Source organism: Carcharodon carcharias, chromosome 5 (assembly GCF_017639515.1).
Source record: "Carcharodon carcharias isolate sCarCar2 chromosome 5, sCarCar2.pri, whole genome shotgun sequence".
Taxonomy (NCBI): domain Eukaryota; kingdom Metazoa; phylum Chordata; class Chondrichthyes; order Lamniformes; family Lamnidae; genus Carcharodon; species Carcharodon carcharias.
Window position 1 is genome coordinate 18692543 of NC_054471.1, and position 27993 is coordinate 18720535.

At 44.2% G+C, this 27993-nt stretch overlaps 1 protein-coding gene across 1 annotated transcript in view; it reads left to right on the top strand.

The window, feature by feature from the left end:
* LOC121278118 (dynein heavy chain 8, axonemal-like) overlaps nucleotides 1–27993 on the top strand; it is a 2067071-nt gene that overhangs the window by 1299290 nt on the left and 739788 nt on the right. Inside the window, 2 exon segments of the mRNA XM_041188205.1 lie at nucleotides 6056–6228; nucleotides 24341–24519. Coding sequence (XP_041044139.1) covers nucleotides 6056–6228; nucleotides 24341–24519 — 352 coding nt within the window.

The window sequence follows — 27993 nt, forward strand, 5'->3', positions numbered from 1 at the left end:
GTGGCACCCTTCTTGGCCTGTGGAGCTGGAACTGCTGAGGTCATACGAAGAGTGAATTCAGATAGGCCAGGCACTCCTGGAGTCACCTGGATGTATGGCCCCAAGATGTGCACCTGCTGATCTTCCTCCCTATGGGTGATTAAGGGCCCCTGGCTGACTCCTTAAGGAGAAGGGGTAGCTGGAGTGAGATCAAGCTGCCCCGCACCCCTCTCGTGTACACACTGTTGGAGGCCAGCTATGGCTACAGCATTGGAGTTTAGTCCATGCAGCAGTGCAGGAGTGATGTCTTGGACCAAGGTCTCCATGGCGGTCGCCATCTTGTCCGTGTTGAACCCGGTGCGTTAGCATGCTGGTGCCATCCCCTCAGCCTGAAGGTGGTTGGACCCCTCCATTGTGCCTTGCAATCAGAGGATTTTTAGCGAACCTCCCTTCCTGATGTTCACTAACTTGCTTTCACAGCTCCAGCAACTGTGACATGACCGAGTCTAGAGGCTCGTCATCTGATTCAGACTTAGCAAATTTCCGGCCTCCAGCATTCCTCTGAGTGCTGGACACCTGGGAAGTCCCTGCTGCTGCCTGCTGTGGATCAGAAAATGTGAACTTTAATTTTTTTCCCTTTCTAAGAAAGTTTTTTCCCATCCGCCTGACTCTGCAGAAACTACTAGTGTGTCTTTTGTTTGTCTGTGTATGTGTGTGTATGTGTATCTGTGTGTGTGTGTGTGTGTGTGTGTGTGTTTGTGCTGGGGAAGTTTAAAGGGTTTAGTTAGGTATACTTCCAGGTTACAAACGTATGTCAACCAGTTCTTTCCACTTGTTTAAAAAGAGTTTGGTTTTATAATAAATCAATCATCCTGAGTTAATTGAAAGAAGCCTGGTCAGAGTCTCTTTTCTTCTGGGTATGAGAAGCATAGCTGAACAGTTGGCCATTTCAGTGAGAAAATTAAACATTTAAATTAATGGCACAGCCTGTGACTCACCACATTGTGATCCTGAGGCTACTCTAAAGTTAAGTCCCACTGAGGCATGTGCCTCTGCACTTGTGGAGGATGTGGGTGAGCGCTGTGATGGGACTTCAAAGAGGGTGCCTTCAGATTCCTCTTCAGAGGTTTTTTCAGGTCTTGATTGGAGGCCCTGAGTCATGGATTCTGTCAGCTGCTTGGCAGATGTGCCTGCAAAAGCAAGGAGAGATAATTAGTGCATGGCAGTGGCCTGTGAAATTTTGAAGAGCACTGCGGATTTCACTGTTAGCACAGGAACGGTCCTGATCCTCACCAGCCAGCTGGATGGCTTTTTTTTAAAGTCCGTGATGATCTTGATTTCAGGCGTTCCTCCACTGGTAAGCGACTTCTCCCTCTTGTTGTGTGCCACTTTGTCCTGCATGAATAGAGATGGAAAGACTGTAGCAGGACACCTCCCAGGCCAGATGATAAGTATGCCTGGCATGTGTGGGTGGTGAGTTATCCCGTGGGCAGGATGAGGACAATGGAAGTGTGTATCAGAGGCTGAATGGTGATGTTCCTTGAACTGGCAGTGAGTGAGGGCCCTGTGGATGTGTGATGGGTTTGTAAGTGTGTAAGTTGCAAGTGTTGAGAAGAGTGACTTATCCAGAACAGAGGAGTGGCTGTCCTCTTTTGTAGGGCATTGGTGCTGACTACCACTGCCACCAGCTCCCAAGCCGAATTACTGATGTTGCTGCCCATCCTGCAGCTAGAGCAGGACTAGAGGGCATCACAGTGACCCTTCACTGCATCCAATAGGTGCTCGAGGGATGCATCATTGAACTTGGGGTGCAGTCTTTTTGCCTTTCAGGCCATGTCTTCTTTGCAACAGTCATGGGCTGGAAGCACTGAGAGGTGTGCGCACATCTTGACTTAAAATATGGTGTCCAGCATGATGAAGTGGCGAGGTGAAGGCATTTCGGGCAAATAAGAGCCCGCCCGCCATGGAAACGGTGTGTTTCCCAGGAATGCATAATTAATGCAGCAGTTTTGGGATGATAAGGCGTGAAAAGCTGCCAATGTGGCTCATGGGTGAAACGTCGTTTTACCCGCCCACTACCACACTTAGTGCAAATCTGGGATGATTCCGCCCATTGTATCAGCATTAAAACAATCAAACAATTTGGATACAATGGAGGGTCATTGTGATGCCCTCTACTCCCGCTCTGTACATAAGGTCATATTGAAAAGCAGACAAAATCAATGTTCTTCTCTGCATCTGGGCTGCAGCTGAAATGGGCACTGGAGACTTAGGATTCAAAATAGCTGGCAGTGAATTATGATCAGTTTTGATTGTGAAACTACCATACAAGTAGTTATGAAATTTTCTTACTCCAAAAATCAAAGACAAAGTTTCCCATTCCATCTTGGTATAATTTTGCTCACAGGCACTAAGGGTCCGAGAGGCAAATGCGATCGGTCTCTCCTCACCATTTTCCAAATAATGAGATTTCACAGCACCTACTCCATACAGAGAGTCATTACATGATAGATTAATCTTTATGAGTGCATCATAATATACGAGCATTGTTCCATCTACCAATTTATTTTTACACAACTGGAGTGCCTTATCCAATTCCATGGAACCCCTTTCCTCAAGAGTTCATTCAATTGATGCAATAAAGTTCCCAAATTTGATATGGATTTACTGTAGTAATTCACTAATCCCAAACAATATGTGAGGTCAGAGATATTTTGAGGATGTGGTGCATTTCTTATTGCTTGAACCTTAATCTTTGTAGGATGTAACCCATCTTTGCCTACCCTGTGACCCAAATACTCTAAAGAGTTTTGAAACATTTCACATTTGTGTGTCTTTGCCCAAACTCATTGATTTCCAAATGTTGGAGCACTTTATTCAGCCTGTCATCATGGATCTGATGTTTGGAGCTAAAATAAGTATGCCAAAGTATATCCAGATAACACACTACCGTCCCTGAATTCCTTGCAAAATTTGGCTCGCGAGAGCATCATCATGAAAACAGCAGTGAAATTCTTGAAGTCTGATGCAATCTGGAGAACAAAAAAGATTAGATGTGTGGCATGGAAGAGCAGATCCAGAATTTAAAAGCAGATAAGGAAATTTTAAGAAACAGATTGAGGACCTGGTGAGTAAATTGAAAAAGTATAAGGAGGAGTCATTAACCATGGAAGAAAGATTCCAAAATGAACGGAATGCCCATGTGAAATTGACAAACTTGTATAAGATAAAATCAAAAAACTGCAGATGCTGGAAATCCAAAACAAAAATAAAAATACCTGGAAAAACTCAGCAGGTCTGACAGCATCTGTGGAGAGGAACACAGTTAATGTTTCGAGTCTGTAGGACTCTTCAACAGAACTAAGGAAAAATAGAAAAGAGGTGAAATATAAGCTGGTTTAAGGGGGCTGGGACAAGTAGAGCTGGATAGAGGGCCAGTGATAGGTGGAGATAGCCAAAAGATGTCATAGACAAAAGGACAAAGAGGTGTTGAAGGTGGTATCTAAGGAATGTGCTAATAGGTGACATTAAGGGTAGAAAGCAGGACGAGCAAATTTTGTCTGTGTTTGAACCAAGGTTGTAATGAGGTCAGGAGCTGAGTGGCCTTGATGGAAGCCAAACTGGGAGCCAGTGAGTAGGTTATTGCTAAGCAAGTGCCGTTTGATTGCATTATTGATGACTGCTTCCATTACTTTACTGAGAAATTTTTTGACCCAGAGAGTGGTGAGCCTGTAGAAATTGCTACCACAGAAAGTAATTGAGGCCAAAACATTGTATGTTTTTAAGAAAGAGATAGGTATAGCTCTTGGGGCGAAAGGGATCAAATGATATGGGGAGAAAGCGGGAGCAGGCTATTGAGTTGGATGATCAGCCATGATCATAATGAATGGCAGAGCAGGCTCGAAGAGCCGAATGGCCTACTCCTGCTCCTATTTTCCATGTTGACGTTCAATGGCATTACTGTCACTGAATCCTTCACTATCAACATCCGGTGGGGGGTTACCATTGGCCAGAAATTGAACTGGACTAGCCATATAAATACTGTGGCTACAAGAGTAGGTCAGAGACCAGGAATTCTGCAACGAGTAATTCATCTCCTGACTCCCCAAACCCTGTCCAACATCTCCATGGCACATGTCAGGAGTGTGATGGAGTACTCCCCACTTGCCTGGATGAGTGCAGCTGCAATAAGACTCAAGAAGCTTGACACTATCCAGGACAAAGCAACCCACTTGATTGGCACCCCTTTTACAAACATTCACTCCCTCCTCCACCAACCAACAGTGTCAGCAGCTGTACCATCTACAAGACGCACTGCAGAAACTCAACAAGGCTCGTTACGCAGTACCTTCCAAATCCATTACCGCTACCATCAAAGATGAGGGCAGCAGATGGATGGGAACACCATCACCTGGAAGTTCCCCATCCTGACTTAGAAATATATCACAGTTCTTTCACCGTTGCTCAGTCAGAATCCTGGAACTCTTTCCTTAACAGCACTGTGGGTGTACCTACAGCACAGAGGCTGCAGTGGTTTAACAAGACAGCACACCACTACCTTCTCAAGTGCAATTAGGGATGGGTAATAAATGCTGACCTAGCCAGCGACACCATCCCATAAAATGACTAAAAAAAAATACAAGTATTATTTGCTTAAACTTTCTCTGGTTCCTAACACAGCTGAGAAGGTGATGGTGAGCCACTTTCTTGAACCGCTGCAGTCCATGTTATATAGCTACATCCCCAGTGGTGTTAGGAAGGGAGTTCCAAGATTTTGACGCAGAGACAGTGAAGGAAAAATGATAAAGTCCCATGTCAGGAAGGTGGGTGGCTTGGAGGGGAGCATGAAAGTGTGGTGTTCCCATGCACCTTCTGCCCTTGTCCTCCTAGGTAGTTGAGGTCACAGACTTAGTAGGTGATGTTAAAGGTGCCTTGAGAGTTGCTACAGTGCATCTTGTAAATGGTTGAGTAGGCTTATAGCCATTGGAGTTTAGAAAAATGAAAGATGATCTATTTGAAACATAAGATCCTGAAGAGGCTTGACAGGATTGATACTGAGAGGATGTTTCCCCTTGTTGGGGAGCCCAGAGCCAGGAGGCACAGTTTAAAAATTAGGGCACTCCAATTTAAGACAGAGATGAGGAAATAATTTTCCTCTTGGAGGGTCATTAGTCTGAGAGCAGTGCAAGCTGTGTCATTAATTATACTGAAGTTTGAGTTAGGTAGATTTTTGATCGACAAGGGACTCAGGCATCATGGGGGTGCAATAACATCAGCCATGATCTTATCAAATGGCTGAGAAGGCTAGAGGGTTCAAATGACCAATCCTGCTCCTAATTATTAATGTGTTCACATACATCAAGCAGGCAGGGAGGGCATGTAGACCCGCCTTGACTGCTGGACTCCCAGACCTGCCTCTGCTGCCTACCTCCTGGCTCCAAGCAGTTGGACTTGACCCATCACTTCAGGAAACTGGAGGCTGACTGGGAAATCCTTGTCGGACTCTTTGAACTGCCCTTAACAAGTCACTTAATGAGCTTAATTGGCTGCCTACCTCGTGGGGATGGGCTGCCCTACTGGCCCTAAACCCACCTTGGAAAAGTGGTCATTGCCAAGAAAAGTATCAGGAAACAGGCATACAAGCCAGTGCCAATATTTTCGGACCCGGTCCTCCTCCATACCCAACCTCAGCAGGGCCCAAAAATACTGCCCACAGAAATCTATCCCAGACACCCTCTAGAAATTCACTACCTTTCTGGCATATGCAAGTCTGCATGTTGTCCTGTATTGTAGCCTCACCAGGTTGAAACCTCGTTTTTAGGTATGCCTGGTGCTGTTCCTCTGATGCGCTACACCCCTCATTGATCAAGGTTTGGTCCCCTGGCTGGATGAAAAATGTGGAGTGAGAGATATGTCAAGCTAAGAGGTTACAGATTGTAGTTGAATATAATCCTGCTGCTGCTGATGGATCATAGATATGTTTATTATTTAACATGCTAGTTTCTGTTTATCATGTTGTTACTCATATAGACATGTGAATATTATGCTTTCTATTTGTTCTCTTTTCTCCGAATAGGTCAAAATGCATATTAGAACAGTGAATGACTTTGAATGGCTGAAACAAAGCAGAGTTTATTTTAGAGATGAAACACAAGATATCAGAGTGGGGATCACTGATGTGGAATTTATCTATCAGAATGAATTTTTGGGCTGCACTGATCGACTTGTTATCACACCTTTGACAGACAGGTGAGGGTAGATTTTTGACATTTCACTAAGCTCTCTATTTTTGTTTTTTTACTTTATTACTGCCATGATAAACTTACTTTGGAATGATCACTATACAGGCAGTATTTTTCTTTAAATTCCTTGGCTTAATGACTACTGGACCCCAGGTTGCAGACCTGCACCTAAGATGTTTTAACCCTCCCATCCCTAACCCGACCTGGACCCAGTTTCCTCAGGGATAATAGAGGCAGAAAGCAACTTTCATTCAGTCTCCAGCAATGGCTATTGTACTATGCTACCTCTATTAAAAATTAAATTTGAGGACAGATATTTTGGGAGACCAGACCTCACATTCTGACATTTTCTCTTTTCCCCCTCACCAATGCCACAATCACAACTCCCCCCACCCCCCAACCCCACAGCCCCACAGCCAGGTACTGTAAGCACTCAATCCTGTTCTGCCTTTAACCAACTCTACACCTTTTCCCATGATGCTCCAATATGAGTACTGTTGCTTTTCTATCCTGAGGCCTTTATAATGTTATCTGGATTTCTCCAGCAACCCGCCAATTCAGTGTGGTATGAATCACCCTGCCAAAAATCAGTCCTCATTAATGTCTGACTGAAAACCAGCTCCACTGCATTGAAATAAGATCAAGTGGGTGTAACACGTCAGCCCATTTTCCCAACTTCCACCTGAAAAAGTTATGACCACAGGTGGCAGTAAGAACTGCGGAAGATATCTCTGATGTGAACATCACATTGAAGAGGCTGTTACCAAAGGCAGGCATTACTTTGCTTACATAATCAATTTATTTTATACACAGCAGGTTGTGTTGGGATTGCTTCAAATTTTAGGCAGCTCTGTTCAAAATATTTTTTCACATCAGTCATGGATTGCCAATTGGCATACCCTCAGTCTTTATGCTATAATAGATGTGAAGGCATTAGAAAAAGTGTAGCAAACATTCACAAGAATGGTTCCAGGGATGAGGAACTTCAGTTATTTAGATATATTGGAGAAGTTGGGATTGTTTTCCTTGGAGACGAGAAGGTTGAAAGGAGATTTGACAGAGGTATTCAAAATCATGAGGGCAAAAGCAAAGTGCTACAGATGCCGGAAATATGAAATAAAAACAAAAATGTTGGAAGAACTCAGCAAGTCAGGAATGTCTGTGGAGAGAAACAGAGCAAATAGCCAAGATTTTCCCTGAAATCGGCAAAGTCCGATATTGGGTAGGGAAATCGCCATTTGACCAGCCAATGGCAATGGCGGAATTCCACCCCATATCATATGGAACATTATGAAAAAAACTCAGAGGCACAGATATTACGCTGGATCGCTGGCAGGGCAGCCTTGGATTTGCCCACCCTGCCGTGACTTCTGAGCTTCAGTAATCCGGGAGACATAGTCCACCCCTGCACAGAGCTAGTGCTCTCCAAGGGATAAAAAGCTGCTGCAAACTGATGGCTGCCCCCAAATTTAGCTACACCTCCCTTAAGCGCTTACTAGATACAGTGGAAGCCTGCGTCCTCTATTCCCCACTGTGGCAAAGGCCAGCAAGCAAGGTCACCAATCCAGCATGCAAGGTGGTCACAGGGGTGGTCAGCACCAATGCACTCCAATAGATGGCATCCACCCAGTGCCAAAAGAGAATGAATGATCTCTGTTCCACCAGGGTAAGTCACTCTTCTTACCACTCTCAACACACACTCACAAACCCATCACACATCCACAGGGATTTCACTCACTGCCAGCTCAAGGGATATCACTACTCACTCTCTCAAACACTTTTATCTGCCCTGCAGCTCGTGTCCTCATCCCGTCCATGGCACCACTCACCACCCACGCATGCCAGGTGTCCTTCTTATCTGGCCTGACAGACATCCTGCTTGCACTCTTATTATGACACAGCCGATGGTAAAGGCTAAGTTATTCAAATCCCAGAGAGAAACTTGAAATAACTGTCATAGCCCATTTTTGCAATTTGTATGTTTCAAGATGCAGGCTTTGAATTCAGCAGTATTAAGATCGAATCTCAAGAGATTTTATAAAACTAAATTAAAGATTTATTAATACAAGAAAGATTGTAAACACATACATATGTCTACAAAATTACAACTATAATAACTACAAAAGTCCCCCAATTAACCTGACTCTCAGTTACACCCCTGTTAAGGCAACAGCAAATCTCATAGATTTAAACAGACACCTGGAAAAGCACACCCTGGACAGTTGCATTCAAAAGGAGTTTCTTTCAGCTCTCGGTCCTTGCAGACAGCAGCTTAAGGCTTACAGGCTGGAGGCTTCTCACACTTATTGGATCTTGAAATGCCTCTACCTTACACACAATCTCCTTTCTCCTTTATCTTTCTCTTTGAATGTAAATTTTCCATTGTTTCGCTAGGCTTTTAATTTTGCCTCTTCTAACAATAACATCCTTTCATCCTACCAATTTTATTAGCAAGCTGAAAAAAAAAACACATTGCTTGGTGTCTTCTAGCTAGGTGTAAGATTTCACCCGCAGCCTTGAATGGTTTCTTTTAACAAACAAAAATTTACACTTTATCTTCTACCCTCCTTACATTTACCTAATTAACATCTCAAAACTACTATACATCAAAGCATCCAGACTGGCTTTAATCCAATTAAGATAACACAGACATCCACATAGACATAGATCCCACTGGAACTCTATTTTAAAAAATAATTTCCAATAACATTATAAACATTAATTTCTCTTCAGGATGCCCTGTCCATCTGTCTTCATGCAGGACAATCTGGCACACAAGCAAAATTGAGAGGACCCATACTGGTGGAGGGATGCCCAACCTCGAGGTCCGGCCAGACCTTGAAAATAGAGCAATTCTGATGGCCGGCCAACATGTGGACCATTTGTATGCTGATGATGAAGTCAGTGGCGTTCAACCAAGTAAAGATCCAGCAGTGCAACATCCATCAGAACCTTATGCTATGGGTGATGTCTCCTGTTTCACAAGCCACTGCCATGCACCAATTATCTCTCCTTTCTGTTGCAAGTACATGTGGGAAGCAGCCAAGGGGGGTCCACAAGCCAGGCCCTTGACCCCAACACCAAGAACACCACAGAAGAGGAATCCGCAGACATCAGCATTGAAGACCCATCACAGCATCACCCACAACTTCCACCAATGCAAAGACACGCACCTTGGTGGCACCTAGTTCTAGAGTAGCTTTGGGGCCACAATCTGATGAGCACATTGCACTGCCTGATCCACAGCAGGCGGAGGCAGGGACATGTTGGGGTGCCAACACTCAGAGGATTGCTGGAGGTCAGGAATCTGCTGAATCCAGCAGATGAGGGGCCTCTGGACTCAGTCATTCCTTATTTGCAGGAGTTGCAAAGACAAGCTCTGGAACATCAAGAAGGGGTGTCTGCTGCACTCCTCAGATTGCGAGGCATAATGGAGGAGTCCATCCACATTCAATCTGAGGTGATAGTGCTGGAATGCCAACACACCAAGGTTAACACTGGTAGGGTGGTGGCCACTGTGGAATGGGGATCTTCATCCAGAACATCAGTCCTGCACTGATGCAGGAGCTGCACTCCATCACTGAGACACTAGCTAGCATCCATCAGTGTCAGTAGGAGTGGGGAGCGGGCATCTCGAGTTCACTCCAGCAGCTCCTTCCTCTCAAGGAGTCAGCTATGGGCCCTCAGGCATCTATAGAGAGGAGGATCGGCTTGTGCACACCCTGGGGCCATCCACCAAGGTGACTTCGGGAGTGTCCAGTCTACTTGAATCCCCTTTTCCTGTGACCCCAACAGCTCCAGATCCACAGGCTAATAAAAGTAGGACTGTGACACAGCAGGACCCTGAAAGCAGGCCGGAGTCCTCCATGTCTCGGCCCTCCAGAGGATGCCTATCAAGTTCATCATACACAACGAGACATAGCAGTCAGCAGGCTGCCTCCACCTCTGCTCTGAGTGTCGGGGATGCACCAAGACATAGCAACAGAGTTAGAAAGGTCAAAAAGACATAGTTGCACAATGTGGGTGGTAATCACTTGTACGTATTGTTGACCATTTTAAATACACTCCCAAGAAAGTCTCCTTGTCTATGGCTCTTTGTTATGCTGTGCAGTGTTTTTTTTTATTCATTCACAGGATGTTGGCTTCACTGGATGGACCAGCATTTATTGCCCATCCCTCATTACCCTTGAGAAGGTGCTGCTGAGCTGCTTTCTTGAACCGCCGCAATCCATATGGTGTAGGTACACTCATAGTGCTCTTGGGAAGGGAGTTCCAGGATTTTGACCAGTGACAGTGAAGGAACGGCAATATATTTCCAAGTCAGGATGGTGAATGACTCAGAAGGGAACTTCCAGGTGGTGGTGTTCCCATCAACCTGTTTCCCTTGTTCTATTAGATGGTAGTAGGCATGGGTTTGGAAGGTGCTTTCTAAGGAGCATTGGTGAATTTGTGCAGTGCATCTTGTAGATGGTACATACTGCTGCTACTGTGTGTCGGTGGAGGAGGAAGTGAATGTTTGTGGATTTGTTGCCAATCAAGCAGATGCTTTGTCCTGGATGGTGTCAATCAGATATGAAACCTTGATTTCTGCACAAAATGAAGGAAGTGTCATCGTCCAGCACCTCTGCCCTGTGCAGTGTGTAACCTTCTGAGCAAAGTGATTGTCCAGCTTCAAAGTCACTCTCCACCTGCACCTCAATGTAGTTTGTATTTGCTGCAAGAATTTCATACCCAAGCATCACAGGGTTCTGTGATGTTTTCTGTGAGCTCTCAGCACCTCTGCATCTCATCAGCATTTCTGATGGGTGAAGGTGTGATGTTGAAGGGAATAGGTGATAAAGTCTGCCAAAGGATCAATTGCTTTTAAAGTCCATGTGCCCGCTGTATCTCAGCAGCTTCTCTGTAATATGACCCTATTCAGAGCAAATGTGTGCTGCCCTCAGCCACATAAATGTCAGACATTCCCAGATGCAATGTGAAGATCTCAGGAGTGTCTTCACCACATCTCATCATCATACTCCTGGAATTTTGTGGCACTGAGGGCCTCACAAGCGTGCCTGCCTCATCTTGCCAGTGGAATGGCCTCATTGCCTCCATGCTCTCCTTTCAGGATCTCATCACCCTCATCCCCTTTGACTTCCTCCTCAGCGGAGGAGATGTGCACTTCTTCCATCTCTTCATCATCCAGGTCCTCTGCCCTTTGCATCGCCAGATTGTATAGCGTGCAGCAAGCCACAGTGATGTGGTGGCATAGTGGTATTGTCGCTGGACTAACAACCCAGGGTAATGTTCTGGGGACCCAGGTTCAAATCCCACCTTGGATGGCCATGTTGATTGTCACAAAAACCCATCTAATTCATTAATATGTCTTCAGAGAAAGAAACCTGCTGTCCTTACCTGGTCTGGCCTACATATGACTCCAAACACACAGCAATATGGTTGACTCTTAACTGCCCTGTGGAATGGCCTAGCAAGCCACTCAGTTTGATCAAGCTGCTAAAAAGCCTAAAAGGAATGGAACCAGGCATTTGGTATTGACCCAGAAATGACAACAGCAAATTCAGCCCTGTTGACCCTGCAACATCCTCCTTATTGACATCTGGGGGCTAGTGTCAAAATTGGGAGAGCTGTCTCACAGATTAGTCAAGCAACAGCCTGACATAGTCATCCCCATAGAATCATATCTTACAGAGAATGTCCCAGACACCACCCCTACCAGCAGAGGTGGCAGCACAGTGGTAAACAGTTGGAAGCAAATTGCCCTGGAGGTCCTCAACTTTGATTCTGATCCCCATGAAGTCTCATGGCATCAGGTCAAACATGAGCAATAAACCTCCTGCTGATTCCCACCAAACCCCACACTTCCTGCCAACTCCCCCTCTCAGTTGATGAATTAGGGCTCCTCCATGTTGTACACCACTTAGAGGAAGCACTGAGCATGACAAGGGTGAAGAATGTACTCTGGGTGGGGGACTTCAATGTTCATCACCAAAACTGGCTTGGTAGCACCACTACAGACCAAGCTGGGTGAGTCCTAAAAGTCTGCAGCAGGTGGTGAGGGAAAAACATACTTGACTGCTTCCTCACCAACCTGCCTGCTGCAGATACATCTGTCCACGATAGTATCAGTAGGAGTAACCACCGCTCAGTCATTGTGGAGACCAACTCCTGTCTTCACAATGAGGATACCCTCCATCATGTTGTGTGGCACTAACACTATGCTAAATCGGATAGATTTTGAACAGATCTAGCAACTCAAGACTGGGCAACCATGAGGCACTGTGTGTCATCTGCAGCAGCAGAATTATTCTCAATCACAATCTGTAACCTCATGGCCCGGCACAACCCCGACTCTGCCATTACCAGCAAGTCAGGGGATCAACACTGGTTCAATAAAGAGTGCAAGAGCACATGCCAGGAGCAGCACAAGGCATACCTAAAAATGAGATCTCAACATGGTGAAGGACTGCTTGCATGCTAAACAGCATAAGCAGCAAGTGTTAGACAGAGGTAAGTAATTCCACAGCCAACGCATCGTATCTGAACTCTGAAGTCCTATGATATCCACTTGTGAATGGTGGTGAACAATTAAGCAACTCACTGGAGGAGGAGGTTGCACAAATATCCCCATCCTCAGTGATGGGCAGAACCCAGAACAACAGTGCAAACGATAAGACTGAAGGATTTGCAACAATCTTCAGCCAGAAATGTTGAGTGAATGATCCATCTCGGCCTCTTCTGGAAGTCACCACCATCACAGGTGCCAGCCTTCAGCCAATTTTATTCACTCCACTTGATTTCAAGGAACGCTGAAGGCAGTGGATACTGTAAAGACTATAGGCCCTGACAATATTCCGGCAATAAAACTGAAGACTTGTGCTCCAGAACTTACTGTGCCCCTAGCTAATCTGATCTAGTATAGCAACACAACTAGCATCTGCCCAGCCACATGGAAAATTGCCCAGGTATGTCCTGTACATAAAAAGCAGGACAAATCCAACATGGCCAATTACCAGCCTCATCAGTCTACCCTCAACTATCAGTAAAGTGATGGCAGGGGTCATCAACAGTGCTGTCAAGCGGCACTTGCTTAGCAATAACCTGCTCACTGATGCCCAGTTTGGGTTCTGCCAGGGGCCACTCAGCTCCTGACCTCATTACAGCCCTGATTCAAGCATGGACAAAAGAGCTGAACTCCCGGGGTGAGGTGAGAGTGACTGCCCTTAACATCAAGGCAGCATTTGACCCAGTGTGGCATCAAAGAGCCCTAGCAAAACTGGAGTCAATGGAAATCAGGGGGAAAACTCTCTGCTGGTTGGCATAAAGGAAGATGGTTGTGGTTGTTGGAGACAACCAGAACATCACTGCAGGAGTTCCTCAGGGTAGTGTCCTAGGCCCAAACATCTTCAGCTGCTTCATCAATGATCTTCCTTCCATCATAAGATTAGAAGTGGGGATGATTGCTGATGATTGCACAATGTTCAGCACCATTTGCGACTCCTCAAATACTGAAGCAGTCCATGTCCAAATTCAGGAAGGCCTGGACAATATACATGCTTGGGCTGACAAGGGGAAAGTAATATTCACACCACACAAGTGCCTCGCAATGACCATCTCCAACAACAGAGAATCTAACCATCGCCCCTTGACATTCAATAGCATTATCATCACTGAATCCCCTGCCATCAACATCCTGGGGGTTACCATTGACCAGAAGCTGAACAAGATTAGCCATATAAATACTGTAGCTACAAGAGCAGGTCAGAGACTAGGAATCCTGTGGCGATTAACTCATCTCCAGACTCCCCAAAGCCTGTTCGCCATCTACAAGGTGCATGTCAGGAGTGTGATGGAATACTTTCCCCTTGACTGGATGACTGCAGCTCCAACAACACCTAAAAAGCTTGACACCATCAGGACAAAGCAATCCACTCAATTGGCACCCCTTCCACAAACATTCACTACCTCCACCACTGACACACAGCGGCAGCAGTGTGTACCATCTACAAGATGCACTGCAGGAACTCACCAAGGCTCCTTAGACAACACCTTCCAAACCCACAACCTCTACCATCTAGAAGGACAAGGCCAGCAGACAAATGGAAACACCACCAACTGGATGTTCCCCTCCAAGTCACTCACCATCCTCACTTGAAAATATATCGCCATTCCTTCACTGTCGCTGGGTCAAAATCCTGGAACTCCCTCCCTAATAGCACTGTGAATGTACCTACACAACAGGGACTGCAGTGGTTCAAGAAGACAGGTCACTCCACCTTCTCAAGGCCAACTAGGGATAGGCAATAAATGGTGGCCTTGTCAGCGATGCCAACATCCCGTAAAAATGAATAACAAAATATCCTCTCTGGAGTGTACTGGAGCACTCCACCAGATTTGTTGATGCACTGGAACCTCATTTCCAGGATCCCTATTGCAGCATGAGCCTCGTTATACCTTATTTCAGCAGCAGTCTGAGGCTGCAACACGGGGGTCATCAGCCACATCCTCTATGGGTAGCTCTTGTCCCTGAGGAGCCAACCCTGCAACCTGTGTTGTCCCTGGAAGATGTCAGGGATCTGAGACCTGCTGAGGATGTATGAGCCATGGACATCTCCAGGGTATTTTGCACAGACACACATGATCCATTTGTTATTGCTGCAGACCAGCTAAATATTGGCAGAGTGGAAGCCTTTGCAGTTTACATACTGGACTGCTTGCTCTCGGGGAGTTTTAAGAACCACGTGACAGCAGTCGGTGCTGCTCTGCACCTGTGGTAATCCAGAAATCACAGTAAATCCCAGCCGTCTTTCTTCCTGGTCTGCCTGATCCCTGTCGAAGTTGACAAAGCTGTGTGCCTTGACAAATATGTCATCTGTGATCTCCTGGATGCATTTGGGGGTCAAGGCTTGCAAGATCCCTCACAAGTCCCCAGTGGAGCCCTAGAAGGAGCCACTGCCATAGAAATTGAGCATGGTGGTCACCTTCACCACCACTGGCAGTGGATGCCCTCCAAGTCCCCGTGGCACCAAATCCTGCAGAAGGTGGCATATGTGAAAGACCAGTTCCCTTAACATAAGCAATTGTCAGCAACTCTGGTTCTTGCTCATTTGCAGGTAGCACATGCGCCATCTGTAGACCCTGGGTCTGGTGAGGCACCTACAAATGACGGCTCTCTGGGGTTCATCCTCTGCACGCGGAGGAGGCCCTGCTGCCTTTTGGACTTGAAGGTCCTGCTCCTCCCTTTGGTCAGACACATGCCACTGTCACATTTTTCTCTGACTTCTCTGTTTCTGATGGTCTCCTCACTGCAGTATCCAAGAGAGAGATGCGAGTTTTAGCAATTGTCTCCTAAGGACTGCTCATGGTGAAGTCATCACCTGCTGCTCGCTCTCAAGGCCCCTTTACGCATGCTGGAGATTCCTGGCCACCACATGGATGCCCAATGTTTAGTGCACATGATGGTTGACCAAAACCTCACCCACCACTGCTCCACACCACATGAGTGAGTAGCAACAGCTTTGGCCACTCAGCTGCATCCTGAACATAAGAACATAAGAAATAGGAGCAGGAAGAGGCCATTCTGCCCCTCAAGCCTGTTCTGCCATTCAGTAAGATCATGGCTGATCTGGCCCAGGCCTCAACTCCTCTTTCAGGCCAGCTCCTCATTGCCCTCAACTCCCCGATATTTCAAAAACCTATCTACCTCCTCTTCAAATACTTTCAGTGAACTAGCCTTCACAAATCTCTGAGATAGAGAATTACAGACATTCACTAACCTCTGAGAGAAGAAATTCCTTTGCATCTCAGTTTTAAATGAGTGTCCCCTTATTCTGTAACTATGACCCCTAGTTTGAGAATCCCCCAATAGTGGAAACATCTTCTCAACGTCTACACTGTCAATTCCCTCCGAATCTTGTACGTTTCAATAAGATCACACCTCATTCTGCTAAGCCCTAATGAATAATGGCCTAACCTGTTTATCCATTCTTGATATGTCAACCCCTTCATCCCAGGAATCAGCCTAGTGAATCTTTTTTGAACTGCCTCCAATGCCAGTATATCCTTTCTTAAATACGGAGACCAAAGCTGTACAAAGGTGCAACCTCACCAACACCCTGTGCAGTTGTAACAAGACCTCCCTATGTTTAAACTCCAACCCCTGAGCAATACAGGCCAAAATTCCTTTTGCCTTCTTAATTTCTTGCTGCACCTTCATGCTAACTTCTTGTTTTTCATGCTTTAGAACACCCAGATCCCTCTGTGCTGCACTTTTTTGGAGCCTCTCTCCATTTAAATAATAGTCTGCCTTTTGATTCTTCCGACCAAAGTACATGATCTCAAACTTTCCTACATTAAACTCCAGTCTGAGGATACAGGGTAGACCATTTAGGACTGAGAGAGGAGAAACATCTTCACTCAGAGGATGGTGAACCTATGGAATTCTCTACCACAGAATGATGTGGAGGTAAAATTATTGAATATATTTAAGAAGGAAATAGATAAAGGCTCTAAAGGCATCAATGGGTATGGGGAGAGCACGGGAGTAGGGCATTGAGATAGAGGATCAGCCATGATCATATTGAATAGCAGAGCAGGCTCAAAGGGTCGAATGACCTACTCCTGCTTCTATTTTCTATGTTTCTATATTTTCTATGCTTCTATGCTTCGTGGTTTGCTTGGACCATGAGGGTGACTTTTCAATGTTAATTTAAACATAATGCAAAGGATTAGGAGAGCACCCCTCCGTGAGTGTTCCATGACCACCTTTTCCAAGGGGGTCCTCAAGTTTGCCCAGTCGCCCAATGGTTCTGCAGCACCGCAACACTCAATTAATTTTGAAGTCTTCATGCAAGGAGTTAAAAGTAGAGGAGCAATCATTGGCACTCTCAGGAATTAGTACTGCTTGAGTGGGCACAATTGCTTGAGTAGCCTGACTCCAAGCATGTCAATTTAGTTCAAGCTAGACAGTTTCAACTGCAGAAGAGTGTTCATCTTTGACATGTTTTTCCATTTGCCTGGCCATCTTGTTCTCCTCCCACCCCCACCAACCCCCGTCATGTGTTACTGTGCAACCTTCAGTCAGTGCTGCTATGAGCTCCCCTTGCTCTATTGCCCTAGCTCCAAGGTTCCCTTCTCTCCATTCTCTCCGGCACTGTTGCCCTTGCCCTGAGGTTCCCTTCTCTCTGGCACTGTTATCCTAGCCCCAACACCACAAGCCAAACACATAGAGCCATTGTGGACACTTGCCTGTAATCTCTCCTTAATCCGTGGAGCAGCTTCCTTGTATTGGGATCCTCAGGAGTGCTGTGCTTAATTGTGCGCACTCACCTCAAAGTTCAGTTTGCCAGGTCCATGCCTTTTAAAGGCAGTTATAAATCATGCTGTTCTAAAATCAGGTGGGATTTAAATTTGACATTGTTCGCGGGAGTTGTGATTCCAGCGTATGGTTACAATAATGGATACAAATGTATTCAAATTAAGTTCTTGATGTTTGACGGTGGGAAACATGGCCCACCATTGATGGGGGAGGGGACCATTGTTTCCTGGATTTACATTGCCGGGAAACATCCCTAGGACCTTCTCACGAGATTTTTCAATCTCGCCACTGAACACACCCAGTTGGGAGCAGAAAATCCTGGCCAACATTTCATGTTGAATGACCTTTCATCAGAACAAATTTCTGTTTTTTGTTTAAACTATTGTTTTTATTTCAAAAACAATAGGGGTATGAACAGAGTGGATAGTTAAAAATTGAGAATGAGTAGAAACTGATTTAAGGTAGTTGGCGAAAGAAGAAATGGAGACGTGAAAAGAAAAATTTTTCTGCAGTGAGTGGTTAAACTCTGGAATGCGCTACCTGAAAGTGTGAAAGAGGCAGATTCAATTAAGGCATTCAATAGAGAATTGGATTATTATCTGAAAAAGAAGAATGTGCAGGGTTACAGGAAGAAGGGGGGGAGATGGCACTAGGGAGGCAGCATTCAGAGAGTCAGTGCGGTCTAAATGGCCTCCCTCTGTATTGTAACAATTCTGTGATTCTGTGAATAGGAGGAGGAAAATGGCATGAAAGGGGAATACCTTGGAGCCTTTATCACAGAAAGTATCCTACCCACAAATACCCACTTAGCAGCATCGATAGACAAACAGGTCATTTAACTTTTATGACTGTCATTGCCTCAGAAAGCAATAATCCTGCCAGATGCTGTTGAGGAAATATGCCAACTACTGTATACAACTGCTGCCGGCTTATCACAGGAAATAGTTTTGCCTCCACCACCTAAGCTCATTACTGCCTTAATTTCTGGGAGAGCTACACAATTCATAACGTTCCAAACTGGACCATCCAAATAAAAGAGAGCTCTCCAGCTCTGAAAAGTGGTTGAGTCTTCACACGTTATTTGAGCAATTGGCATCAGACAAGTGACACTCTATGACACTTGCAATTTTTTTATTAATATCCAATGAGTTTGCAATGCCAATCACCAGACACTGAGTGAAAAAAACTAACTTTACATTCCTAGTTGAATCTGGAAGAGTAGGCAGGTATATGCCCTTAGTTACTCAACATCGGAACTCAACTACAATTTTAACACAGACCTCCAGGAGAACAATGGCAGCTTTCTCAAAAGACCAATGAGATCAGAAGATTATCGGAGCCAGAAGGGCCCAATAAAGAGTGTTTTTCTACTGAATGATACTCTGAGACAAGCATGGAAAGTTTAGGCCTCCCTTTCCTTAACTTCTCCACTTTCTGAACAAGATAATCACTAAGGTGCCCACACAACCCATTCCTGCTACCTACCCCCTGTTAGTGAGTGGCATCTTGGCCATGTGATTTTTTGCCACTTTGCTAATTTCACAATCATTCCATCAGCTGACATGATTTAAATAGTGAATATCTAGATAAACAGCATGCTCCAGGAATTATAACAGAATTACCAACAAGTGGAAAGAGCAAGAACCATAGAACCATAGAAAGGTTATGGCACAGAAAGAAGCCATTCAGCCCATTGTTTCTGGCTGGGAAAACTAGCCACCCATTCTTATCCCACCTTCCAGTACCTGCTCTGTAGCCTTGGAGGTTACAGCAAGAGAGGGAGAGAAGGAGAGGGAGGGAATAAAGACAGTGGGGCAAGAAAGAGAGCGGATGGGAAGAAAGAAGGAGACAATGGGAGAGAGCGAGGAAGAGAGATCAAGGAGAAAGAGAGCAGAGGGTGGGAGGAACAGTGGAACTTAATGCCCTCCACTGTGGTTGAGTTTGGTGGTGGGTGATTTAATCAGGTGGTTGGGTGGCGAGTGGGAACCCTGTTGCCTTCCTAATTTAGTCTGTCGTGGAAAGGCCCATTGATATCCTTCCCATGCTGCCACCATCCTGCTGACACTCGCCATGCAGGGAGCACGACAAGCAAAGCCATGCTTGCGAGCTCCCAGGGAAGGTCCCTCATTCAAAGGCACTCAGTGTTTAATCGAAGAACCCAGCATCAGGAAGAGGAGCCCACTGAATTCCAACCTCTGCCCTTTTTGCCAACCTCCCTTTGACCCTCCCCTGCAATCCCCACCCTTGAAATCCCTCCTGTCATCATTTACATGTGACCAGGCAACCAGCGACGATACTAAGCTCTGATGGGTGTCCTAATGCCAGCAGCCACTCCCTCCTCAGTGGTGCTGCCATTCCATAGCATCTCTCAGTATCTCATTTCTGTATCCAGATGATATAACAATCTGATGCACTTCCATTCATTTTTCATTTGATGAAACCTGATACAGCCTCCACATCCTCATTAACACATTACCTTTAAGGGAATAACATTCTGGAATATAGTCTGCCTCTGTTTCTGAGTAAGCTGTCTGATCTGTTTTATTCATGGATCCTTTTGATGTAATTCTACCAACTTTGAGCTAAGCACTTCAGCTTCATTCCCCTTCATCCTCTATTCCTAAACAATCTTCTCAAAGATTGAACTAATCTTTGACTAATTGAACTTCACCATCTTTCTCCTGTCTTTTAACTTTCTCCTCTTTTTGTTTCATCCTGTGAGTTTGTGATCTCATTACTACACAATCTGAAAACATTCAAGGATGGTCTTCCTGCAACACCTATGCACTTCCACAGGCTGTTTAACTAGCATAGGTATCACCCACATTTGTGACCCAGCAACATCAAAATAAAGTGATCACTAGCAATGGGCAATTTTCCCACTACTCCAACAATCACCTCACCTGTTTTCCACTTACACTTTAAATTTACCTTCCACAATGGAATAGGTTTAGCATCTCCATGAACCCCACTTATTATCACTTTTTCCTGCAGTTCTCCCTCTGAACAACAAATATCACTATCCCATAACATTAAGGATTGACTAGCTACTGTGGTTCTTAAAGTTTTAATACTTTTACCTGCTCCACCCTGTACATATGGAAAGAATTCCCCTTCTCCCTAAAAAGATTAGGGAGATGAATGTGTGGCTCAAAGCGTGGTGTGGGAGAAGTAGGTCTGGTTCATGGGACACTGGCCCCAGTACAGGGGAAAGCGGGATCTGTACCATTGGGTCGGTCTACAACCGAACCATGCTGGGACTGGCATTCCTGCTAGCCGCACAACGAGAGAAATAGAGAGGGTTTTAAACTAAATAGTTGGGGCAAGGGATAAAATTTGAAAAGATGTGGTAAATCAAAGAACAGAGACAAGGCAAAATAAAAGGGTGTTATTATGGGAAATGAAAAATGGACCATGACAAGAAGGGATAGAAAGTACAAACCTAACAGTAAATCAACTGATGAAACTAGAGGTTATAAAAAGAATAAAAGGATAAAACTAAAAGCTCTGTATCTGAATGCACGTAGCATTCAAAACAAAACAGATGAACTGGGAACACATATAGAAATAAATAATTCTGACTTGATAACCATTACGAAGACATGGATGCAAAAGGACATGGATTTGGACCTGAAAATTGATGAGTACAGGGTACTCATGGAGGACAGGAAGCAAGGAAAGAGTGGAGAGGTGGATCTGTTAGTTAATGATGGTATTAGCACAATAGAGAGGGTTAACCTAAGTCCAGGAAAGCAGAATGGTCTGGGTAGAGATGAGAAATGGTAAAGGCAAGAAGTCACTCGTGGGAGTTGTGTACAGGCCCCCTAACAGCAACCACATGGTAGGGTTGAGCAGAAGGGAAGAAATAATTGGTGCTTGCCAGGAAGGAACGGTGATAACCATGGTAGATTTTAATTCACATATAGACTGGAAAAGTCTGATGGGCAAAGATAGCCTAGATGAGGGGCACATTGAATGTTTTTGGGATGGTTTCTTAGAACAGCATGTTTTGGAGCCAACCAGAGAGCAGGCTATACTAGACCTGGTATTGTGCAATGAGATGGGAGTAATTAATGATCTCATAGTGAAGGCGCCCGAAGGTAGCAGCGACCATAATATGATTGAATTTTACATTTGGTTTGATGGAGAGAGGACTGGATCTGAGACTAAGTGTTTAAACTTAAATAAGGGCAATTATGAGGGCATGAAATCTGAGCTGACTAAAGTGAATTGGCAAATTCGGTTAAGGGATAGGTCAATAGAGGTGCAGTAGATCATATTTAAGGGAAATATGGTCCATATTCAGAATGCACAGAATAGATACATTCCAACGAGTAAGAAAAAGTTCAAGAGATGGACACACCATCCGTGGTTAACCAGAAAGGATAAAGGTAGTGTCAAACTTAAAGAATGAGCAAAAGTGGTATGGTCAGCAGAATGCCAAGCAGACTTTTGAAAAGCTGAAGGCAATCTTAATAAATGGACCCGTGTTGGTCGTCCATGACTTTACCAAACCTTTTAAATTGGCATTTGATGCTAACCACTTGGGGGTGGATGCAATCCTATTACAAGACGATCAATTAGGGATAGAGAAGTTGGTGGGGTACTTTTCCAAGAAACTAAATCAATATCAGAGGAAGTACTCTACGGTAGAAAAAGAAACACTAGCATTGTTGTTCTCTCTTCAACATCATAATCCGCTGGTGTTCATTGAAAAGTTTAAAACTCGAAATGCAAAACTGTTTAGATGGAGTCTATTGTTTCAACATTCAATGTAAAGATTGTTCACATTGCTGGCAAAGATAATGAGGTCGTAGATGCATTGTCCTGGGTGTAAAATACTAAAATAAGTTAAAGGGGTATGAAATGCTGAAGGTTGTATAAGATTGTATAAGGGTGAATGAAAGTAAGTCTTGTATTTTGTTGTGCATGTGTCACATGACTTGTGATGAAACACACTTTTGAAATAGCGTCTCATCTCTTTTAAGGGTAGAAGCATGTAAGCATGTTGGATGGTTGTAAAGAATATATATTTTTATTTACTGTTTGACTGTTATTAAAATTACAATGGCTGCAGTTTGAAAGACATGTCCACTGGAACAGGATGAGAGATATATACAATGTTGCAGTCCTGGAACAGAGTGTGCCATGAAAGACAAGATGGTGCTGGAAAGGAGTCCTGGACTAAGCAAGCTGCCTAGCAACAACGTTTTAATTTGCTCATGACCAGGTAACCAGGTTTTTGTGTGAGAGCAGTGCAGCAGAATAACTCCCAGCCTGAAAGCAACAATAACTAAAACCTTTTTCTCCCGTGTGTGGGAGATCCCAGTAATTCCACATTAATAGTTAGCTGGATTTTTCCCCTCATATTTCTATAGCCTGCTCTCTCTCTCTGAAAGCTCCTGTCAAGAAGCAAAAGGAAAAACCACTGTTGGAGCCATTGAAAGGCAAATGCTCAACCAGTGAACTACAGACTAAAAGTGCTGGAAGACCACCTTGTGTCATCAACAAAGAACTGAAAGGAATTTGGAAGACAGCGATCAAAATCAACCAACCAAATCCTGTACTCTGGATTGTTGCTTGTTATGACCCAGCGTTTGGCAAAGCTGAGTTATTTAAACATCCCAGAGGAAAACTTTAAACAACTGTCATAACCTATATTTTTAAGTGGTATGTTTGAGATGCAACTCTAAATTCAGGAATGAGCCCACCAGTCGTCGAGAGGTTTTATATTAAACTAAATGAAACATTTTAAGTTACAACACATTAAACACATAAATGGCTACAAATTACTACTATTGTAATTCCCAAACTAATCTCCATTAAGGCAACAGCAACCCATAGACTTAACCAGGCACCAGGCAAAGCATTTTCACCTTACAAAATCAAAATGAGGTTCCTTTCACTTTGGTTCCTGTGGAGACAGTTGTAGCTTACAGCTGCTTTGATCTTGCCTCTGCCTTGCACACATGAAAACTGCTATCAGTTATATCCAGCACATCTCATTGAATGTAAATCCTCATTGTATCACCAGCCTCTTTGAACCCCACCTCTTTTAACAATAAATCCCCTTTCATAGTACCAATTTTATTAGTAATATATACATATTGCTTGGTCTCTGCTAGCTAGGTGCCAGATTTCACCCCACTTCTTCAATGCTCTATTCAACAAAATTCAAATGCACTCTACCTGTCTTACATCTCAAAGCTAGTACACATTTAAGCACCCAGACTAGCTGGCTTTAATCCAATTAAGGCACACCCACAGAGTAAACCTCTATTTTAAAAGATTTTTTTCCCCAATAATATGATACACAATAATAGCTTTATAACAGTGCTATTGAACTGTTCCATCCCACCTTTAAAAGCCATGTTTTGTGTGCCTTATGTGTCATGTGTGTGTGTGTGTGTATGTGTGCATGCGTATAGGGATTTAACAAAGGGGTAGAGTTTAAGTTATAGCATTAGATCTTAGCAGTTCATAATTCTTTCTTTTGCCACTGGTTAACAACAGCTTGCTCAATAAACAGTTATTTATTTATTAAGTTTACAAACTTGGCGCTCGTGTTCTGTTAGCCAAAATTAAACAGTTAGGTAGAAGTGAGGAGTTCTGGTGGTTTGGTCAAACTTTTCATGTTTGTCACAGCTCAGGGAACAGTGGGGCTTGATATTACAGTGCACTATCCCCAGTCAATTGTGACATAATAAATACTGTTCACTGTTCATAAAGGTGCCGCAATGCTATTGTCATTTTTGCTATTTTTAATTTAAGGGTAAATAATGTCTTTTTGTTTCAATTGCAGATGCTACATCACTTTAGCTCAAGCTTTGTGGATGAATATGGGAGCTGCCCCTGCTGGACCTGCAGGAACAGGCAAAACAGAAACTGTGAAGGACATGGGCAAAGCTCTTGGAAAATACGTTGTTGTGTTCAATTGTTCCGATCAAATGGATTTCAGAGGATTAGGGAGAATCTTCAAAGGTAACTGTATATGAAAATGCAACAATTAATTGTCATTTTAGGATGAAGACAGTAGTCCATGTGATCATAAATGAATTACCCTGCATTACTAACCTACCAGTAAATATATTTGTTGCTCATACTGCAGTCTCCACTGCATTTGGAAAACCAAACATTTATGGAACATTTTTATTCAGTCCACAAGTGTGACCTTGAGCTTCCAGTTGCTTGCCTCTTTAATTCTTTATCCCATTCCCACTGTCCTCAGTCTCTTACACTGTTCAAATGAGGCCAATAAAAAGGGCCTCATCTTTCCACATGTCATTTATAACCTTTCAGCATCAAAATTAATTCGATTTTAGTTTGTAACCACTGCTGCCATTTTCTTGGCCAACAAACGTTGGTATTGGTTCAGCTGTAAGTATTTGTACCTCCTCTCTTGTCTCTTTACTTGTCCCATTACTCTCCAGTTTTACCTTGCACCATCATCGCTTTTGCCATTTCTGCCCTCCCCCTGTGTCATAGACATTTCACTTTGCTCTTACTTCTCTTATCACTTATGTGAGCAGCATTTGTAAAATGCACATTTGCCAAGGCTCCTTCAACAGCACCTTCAAAACCTATGATCTCTACAACCCAGAAAAATAAGAGTTGCAGACACATGAGAGCACGAACATACATATGAACATATGAACAAAAAGCAGGAGTAGGCCATTCAGCACCTTGTGCCTGCTCCGCCATTTAACAAGATCATGGCTGATCTGATAGTAACCTGAAATCTGCATCCCACCTACCGCAATAACCTATCAGCCCCTTGCTTACCAAGAATCTATCCACCTGTGCCTTAAAAATATTCAAAGACTCCGCTTCCACCACCTTTTCAGGAAGAGTTCTAAAGACTCACGGCTTTCTGAATTAAAAAATTTTGCCTCATCTCTGCAATCCATTATTTTTAAACAGTGATCCATGGTTCTAGATTCTTCCACAACAGGAAACATCCTCTCCACATCCACCCTGTCAAGACCCCTCAGGATCTTATATGTTTCAATCAAGTCTCCTCTTACTCCTTTAAACTCCAGCAGATACAAACCTAGTCTGTCCAACCTTTCCTCATAAGACACCCCACCCATTCCAGGTATTAATCTGGTAAACCTTCTCTGAACTGCTTCCAATGCATTTACATCCTTCCTGAAATAAGGTGACTAACACTGTACACAGTATTCCAAATGTGGTCTCACTAGTGCCCTGTACAAGTGAGGCATAACCTCCCTACTTTTGTATTCAATTCCGCTCGTAATAAATGATAGCATTCTATTAGCTTTCCTAATTACTTGCTGTACCTGCATACTAGCCTTTTGTGATACATGCACGAGGACACCCAGATCCCTTTCATTTCAGAGCTCTGCAATCTCTCACCATTTAGTTAATATGCTTCTCTTTTATTCTTCCTGGCAAAATGGACAATTTCACATTTTCCCACATTATACTCAATATGCCAGATCTTTGCCCACCCACTTAACATAGGAACATAGGAATAGGAGAAGGCCATTCAGCCCATCAAGCCTGCTCCGCCATTCAATATGATCATGGCTGATCGAACACTTCAATGCCTTTTACCTACACTATCCCTTATAACCCTTTATGTTACTGTTAATCAGAAGTCTATCAATCTTTGCCTTAAACATACTCAATGACTGAGCTTCCATGGCCCGCTGGGGTAGAGAATTCCAAACATTCACAGCCCAATGAGTAAAGAAATGTCTCCTCATCTCAGTCCTAGGTGGCTTCCCCTTATTTTGAAATTGTATCCCCTGGTTCTAGACTCCCCAGCCAGGGAAAACATCTTACCTGCATCTACCCTGTCTATTCCTTTAAGTATTTTGTAGGTTTCAATGAGATCACCTCTCATTTTTCGAAATTCTTGAGAATTCAGACCCAGTTTCTCCAATCTCTCTTCATGAGGAACCTGCAAGGGGATATAGATAGGTTGAGTGAGTGGGCAAAAATGTGGCAGGTGGAGTTCAGTGTAGGAAAGTGTGAGGTCATGCACTTTGGTAGGAATAATCAAAAGGCAGATATTATTTAAATGGAGAGAGGCTCCAAAAAAGTGCAGCACAGAGGGTCTGGGTGTTCTTGTGCATGAAACACAAAACGTTAGCATGCAGGTGCAGCAAGTAATTAAGAAAGCAAATAGAATTTTGGCCTGTATTGCTAAGGGGTTGGAGTTTAAAAATAGGGAAGTCTTGTTACAACTGTATAGGTTGGTGAGGCCACACCTGGAGAGCAGTGTACAGTTTAGGCCCCCCTATATAAGAAAGGAAATACTGCAATTGGAGGCAGTTCAAAAGAGATTCACTAGGCTGATTCATGGGATAAAGGGGTTGACTTATCAAGAACAGCTACATAGGTTAGGCCTTTACTCATTAGATTTTAGGAGAATGAGGGGTGAAACATACAAGATTCCGAGGGGGTTTGACAGGGTAGATGTTGAGAAGATGTTTCCACTAGTGAGGGATTTTCGAACTAGGGGACATGGTTACAGAATAAGGAGACACTCATTTAAAACTGAGATGCAAAGGACTTTCTTCTCTCAGAGGTTAGTGAATATCTGTAATTCTCTATCCCAGAGAGTTGTGGTGGCTAGATCATTAAAAGTATTTAAAGAGGAGATAGATAGATTTTTGAAATATCAGGGAATTGAGGGCTATGAGGAGCTGACACAAAAGTGTTTTGGCCTGGGGCAGATCAGCCATGGTCTTACTGAACAGTGGGGCAGGCTTGAGGGGCCAAATGGTATACTCCTGCTCCTATTTCTTATTTTCTTATGTATGCTCATTAAAAGGCCACCTCACCAGAATTAAGTTCACCCTTCAAATTAAGTCCCCCGCCAGTAGAAAATTAGAATATTCAGTATTGTGATTGTATATAAATGGCATGCACCTGGTATGCTCCACTTCTTCCATGAATTTGAGATCATTAGATGCTGCTTTCGCCTTCCTGGGGACTGTTCAGTGTCTCATTCATATCAAGAGCCTATAGCAGAAGTTGCGCCAAGGCTGGGAGGGGGAGGCAGGACCAGCAGAAAATAATGGAATGGAGGCAGGACAAGGAAGGGGGAAGGACCTGCGGGGAACGGTGGGATGGAGAGGGGGCAAGGTGGAGAAGGACCAGTGGGTAAATGTGAGACAGAGGCTGAACAAGGTGGAGAAGGGCCAGCAGGGAAGAGTAGAAGGCTGTCCGGGGAAGGAAGCCAAGCTGCCCAGGGCATGTTCAAAAGACTTTCTGAGCAATTTAGTTCCCAGTTGGGATGGTGTGTAATGTGTGACTCGGTGAGGAACAAGTGGTCATGTTCCCATGCATCAGCTACCCTTGTCCTTCTAGGTGGTAGAGGTCACATGTTCGCAAGGTGCTGTTGAAGGAGCCTTGGTGAGTTGCTGCAGCACATGTTGTAGATGGTACATACTGCCGCCACTGTGTGTCGGTGTTGGAGAGAGT